Source organism: Phytophthora sojae, assembly GCF_000149755.1.
Source record: "Phytophthora sojae unplaced genomic scaffold PHYSOscaffold_13, whole genome shotgun sequence".
Taxonomy (NCBI): Eukaryota; Oomycota; class Peronosporomycetes; order Peronosporales; family Peronosporaceae; genus Phytophthora; species Phytophthora sojae.
This window is the reverse complement of record NW_009258127.1, coordinates 1236545-1241690: the sequence shown is the minus strand read 5'-3', so window position 1 is coordinate 1241690 and position 5146 is coordinate 1236545. Positions and strand designations below refer to the sequence as shown.

General features: G+C 49.8%; 2 protein-coding genes across 2 annotated transcripts; both read left to right on the top strand.

The window, feature by feature from the left end:
- Positions 1-232: 232 nt before the first annotated feature.
- Positions 233-481, top strand: PHYSODRAFT_409026 (hypothetical protein; the record flags this gene model as incomplete). The annotated part of the gene is made up of 1 exon (XM_009539476.1): positions 233-481. A coding segment is annotated over one exon (249 nt), but the record flags the coding sequence as incomplete, so codon positions are not given.
- A 3491-nt stretch (positions 482-3972) lies between these two features.
- PHYSODRAFT_530874 (hypothetical protein) lies at positions 3973-4263 on the top strand (the record flags this gene model as incomplete). Its single annotated transcript, XM_009539475.1, has 1 exon — positions 3973-4263. The coding sequence occupies one exon, from the start codon at positions 3973-3975 to the stop codon at positions 4261-4263; it is 291 nt and encodes a 96-aa protein (XP_009537770.1).
- Between the last annotated feature and the right edge of the window lie 883 nt (positions 4264-5146).

The window sequence follows — 5146 nt, the reverse complement described above, 5'->3', positions numbered from 1 at the left end:
GGATCCCCATGCGGAGTGGTAAGTCTCGACATACATTCACGGTGAACTGCTCAAAGAAGCGTCGTAGTGCCCCGTGCACGCGGTGGCACTACAAAATGATGTGGTGGGCTTCTTTCATGGATACAAAGGAATTCCACGTGCAGGGGCGCGTGCCGGAGCAGTACTTGCCCGTCATGGCGTACTAAGTGGGAGCCTGTGGGGAACAAGTTTCTCACTCCCATCGCCATCATGCACTCACAATATTGCTGCTTTTGTCGCCCTTTATCATCTGCTCAGCGCTGCAGACACACGTGGACTCAGAGGCATCCATGTCGCTGGGGACAACGAGCTGATCCTGCGAGTACTTAAAACTCGAGCGCCACCAAAAGCAAGACGACTACAAATGTGGTTTCTTAAGTGCAGACGTACCGCGGACAGAGTGCGAGTCGCGTCATGGACACTCTTGAGCAAGTCGGGGAACGCTGCAGCGCGCACCCTGGCCTTGACAGTAACGGAGGAAGAGCTGACGCACGACCTCGAAACAGAGGCAATTCAGGCAAGATTCCCACATATCGACACACTAGTGTCGCGATGTATGCTTGAGTGGGCTAACACGCACACAGATGCAACAGAGGCACTAATAGATCAACACCTACAAGGGAATAGTGGAGAGGAAGCGGCCGAGTGTTAAACCACGGAAGTAGGGTTGTTAGGACTCAATCCTCGTTAGGAGAAGTTGTCCAATATACCTCATCATCTCAAAAGTGCCCAGCGGAGGGATGCCGTACGATGAGTCCATTTCAGCTCATGACGGTACCAGTGATTTTCCCGAGGAGACCTCTGAGGATTGCGAGTCGCAATTTGCGACAGCTGAGGGTGCGAACATGTTCTCCTCCTTCTCGTTTCGTTAGTTGGTAGCTCTCTATCTTCGTTAGCACTGTGAGTACGTGGTAGTTGCTTGTGTAGCTTATTCCTGAGCGACAATAGCGGCATTGGCGCTGACAACAAGCGCCCCCAGGAGCAGGTAAACTGTCTGCATGTTGAATTGTGTAATCCGGCGTGTTTCCACTCTGAGAAGTGCTGTGAAGAGGATAGTATGTCCATTGTGATCAAGCTGGACAAGGTCATGGAGAGGAACCCGAATTTCGTGGAGAAGCTGAGCGTGGATCTTGCAGCGATTGAAAAATTGGATAAGAACGCTGAAATTGCTGAAGTGTCGAGGAGAAGAACATTTCAACCTAACGTGCATCCCTTTCCTCTTTTGCCTCACCAATTTTTTTTTGAAAACCTGAAATTTCAGAGCTTCTTCGGGCCGGAGGCACCCCCCACAATAATGCGCAATTAATCAATGAAAACAACGTCTCTCAACATTGAAAATAGGGTGGTGCTACAATCATAACATTGCTGTAAAGCGCAACGAGCTGAGCGGTACGCGGTTAAATCAATTTAAAGCAAAAATAAAAGCTAAATACGCTGAAAGAAATATGCTTAGTCTGATTCGATAGATAAAGTATTGAATAGCCACGATAGCTAGATGATATATTAGACTGCATTTCATCCAACTTTACCTGGCCAAACCTCGGCAGTAAGATCGGATCAAAATGTATAGGCTACCGCAGCGATCAAGTCGGTGGCGCAGTTGGCACGGAACGGCGCAAGTAGGGACACGAGTTACTCCTAATGCTGCGGCTCCTGCTAACCAGTGGAGCTGCAGTTGCCGTCATTAAAGTTGTCGTTAAATGGGCATCTAGTTTGTCGTTATAGTTCACTTGATTTCTGCCTGATCATCAGGATTCCGTTACGCACGGGGTACTATAATCTTACTTTGCGTTATCCGCAAGATTCATTGTCGCAGTCATCACGTTGACTGCGACCAATACCGGTAGTACTGCTGATAGGCTATCTATCAGTGATAGCTGGGGCGAAAAGTATATTTTGTGGTACCATTATTATAATAACGTCGTAAGACTGTGTCAACGGAGCAGCAGGCGACGCCGCTCATTCGAAAGTTTGTTGTGAAATCTATTTTGTCAGCGCTGTGTTGCTTGCTGTGGACGGAACAGCCGTGAAGGTAGGAGCTTGTTGTCTCTTGAGGAGAGAGAATGGTGTTGAACATGGTGTAAGCGCGCTACTTTGTTTGTTGTTTTACAGGCCCTACCTACCCTGGTACAAAGCTTTCAAAAACTAGACTCGTTCGGGAGACAAGTCGCTCCAAGACCTTCATCAAGACGCACAAGAATAATGACGATAACCTGCTGCGTGCGTGAGGTTTTACTTGCAGTATTGATCAAACCACAGTCGATCTATATTTCTTTTCATACCTCCACTTGCAAACCAAGGTTAGATGCCGTAGCTGTAGACCCAACGTAGCAAAAAATATCGCTATTCCTAGAAGCAGTTCTCGCACGTTTACCGGTACTGTTAATTGAGAAGGTGGTAGCTGTGCTGCATGTTAGAATTACCGAATTCCTGAGAACGCTTTTTTGTTTTTGTGTCTTTCTTGTCAGCTAACTAAACAGGTCAAACAATAACCCTTCGATGGAGATATAAGATACGTAAGTATCGGGCGGTGCAGGAGGAATGCAGTACTCGTACTGGCGTTACGTGCCCGCTGATTATCTGCTCATTTGCCATAGTCAACTACCAAACTTCTATTGTGTTTTGTTAGCCCTACCATTTTTCATGTGCCAGCAGTCCCCGTACTTGAACGTATAGCTCTGACACTCTGGCAATGTGACCCGCTAGATACCTTACTCTATTCGCGGCGTGATTTATGGTGAAGTACTAATGCGAACTACCAAGCTATCCCAGCCTACGCAGAGCTCTAGTTTATTTATTTTTTTGCCATTTTAGCAGGATCACCCGATCGTGCAGTTCACGCGGAATCGAGTGCGGCTGCGTTCTTACCACAACAAGGCATCACATTATAAATCACCCTTTTTCATCGGAATTTGCTATAGATAACCCAGAGCGGGGAACGTAGGTCAGTTATGCAGTTGACCCTCAACTTGCTATTGGGCCAGGGGCGCAGTGACTCTCAACAAAGAAATTGGGTCAACTCGCAGTTTACCCGTAAACAGCAAATGTGAGTCAGCCCACGCCTCGAACAAACCAAACCAAACCAAACCAAACCAAACCAAATGGTTCGCAGAATGAGCAAAACCAAGTAACCGTTTGAACCAAGGTTCGTTGCGGCTACTTGGTTCTACGGTGTCGGGCGCCATTTTCAAACTAAAACGTACGGTTCGTCCGCGCCACGATGGTTTAATTGGTTTCAAGGAACCAGTATACCGAGAGTTTCAGGTTCGAAATCGGTATTCTTTTATGAAACGTTCGAACCAAACCATTTGGTTTGGTTTGGTTTGGTTTGGTTTGGTTTGGTTTGGTTTGGTTTGTTCGAGCCTCGAATGGAGGCGTGGGTCGGCCCTTTTGGGTTCGCGTGTTGCCCTTTTTGGGGCATTACCTACTGTCATCTGTTTACCCAAATGGAGGGCCTCATCTCATGCTAACAATGTTATGTGTTGGCCTAACATGTCCTAGACGACAGCAAATCTTTTGACTTCTTCCTGGATGTTGCAAGAAGTAATCGAGGATTAGAGACGCCTTAGAGACGCCTTCGGCACCCCCGTGATTCCTTATGCTCGCGATATGAAGATACGATGTCCTGGAGAGTGCATGCGGGTGAAGAGTGTAATGCACGGCTTGCTGGTGAGCTCGGCGCTGGGCCCGCCTCCGCAAATACCGCGCGGATTTTGGCACGTACTCGCACCCAGTTGGCGCCGCGGCTATGAACACCCACCTGTGATACTATTTTCTGCTGGGGAGTTGATGCTGCACAGAGTCAACATTGTGACAAGTCTTCAGTTTTTGTCTGACGATACAGTACAGTGCGGGGCATCGTCAACTATCCTACGATGGTCGGCAGTCATTCCACGTTTGTCTTTCAAGACCACAAGACCCTTCTTTCCAGCGGACTCCCTCTCCTCCACAGTCATGCGCAGTCTATTCTACGTTGCTCTTGGCTTTGCGGCTTTAGCTTGCAGCACCGTCGTCGCAGAGCCCTCGAATCCTGACGACTCTCCGCTCTTGTCGAAGGTATCTCCTGATTCTGCGGCCAAAAGATCCCTTCGGTTTGCAGGCCAACAAGTTGTCCAGAGCGGCAGGGGGAACGGGAACGGTGGGGTATGGAAAGCCCCCGTTGCGAGTATTAACAAGATCATCAACAGACCGGATATCGATGTGAAACGATACATCGAGGCGGCCAAGAAGGCGGCCGGAAAGTAGTAGCTCGGATGCGGAGAGAGAGTCTGCGACTATCTTCTTTCACGTGTGAAAAGTGGTGCATTTCAGGACAAAGCAGCACTTAGGATACGAGAACATTCTGGACAACGATCTAGAAATGCTAAAACAAAATCGAAGCCTGACCGGGAGGGAATGCTCGCCTCGTTGAAGTAACCATCCATAATTCATGATCCATGCGACTTTGCATACGGAAAAAATTTCCCGGGGTATACATTTCGAGTCCTCGAAGCGCAGCGTCCACTTCTTGGATCTGGGCTTGCACCCGCGTGCCACGAACCCGACGATCGTTGAGGCCACGACGGCAGCCAAACGCTCGACTAAGCGTACAGCTTCCCACGGAGTGCTGCACGTTCCCTTGAGCGTCTCGTGGAGAAGCACCAGCGTCAGCGCTCCAGTCGCACCGCCGAAAAGCAGTCGAACTATGAGGCGCCGGCGCTCGGGGTCGGCCCACGCTCGCCGCGATCGAGCTCGACAGCTTGGTAATGTATCTACTGGGCGCGTTGCGTTGGCTGCTGCTACAGTTGGTCGCGATTCTCCACAGCTTTTTCAACTTGACTTGACCAGCCACCGGTGGGATGGCCCCAAGCACCACGACGAGTCGCGCGTAGCGAGTTGCTCGAGTGACGCTAGCGACGACGGCGTTGCAGCGGCAGTGGTAATGGCAATGGCTTGGGTGTCGCTCGAGTTGTGATGGAGAGCACTGCGGCCTCTTGTTCGTAAGCTTCCTCACGACGAGGCAACGGGCCACGAACAATCACCGCCGCTGCTTGTTCGCAATCTCAACTGCCTGCAGACAGACACGGCAACGACGAACAAGAGTCGAAGGCGTTCAGGAATGCACGAAAATCTATATTGCTCGGTCGCG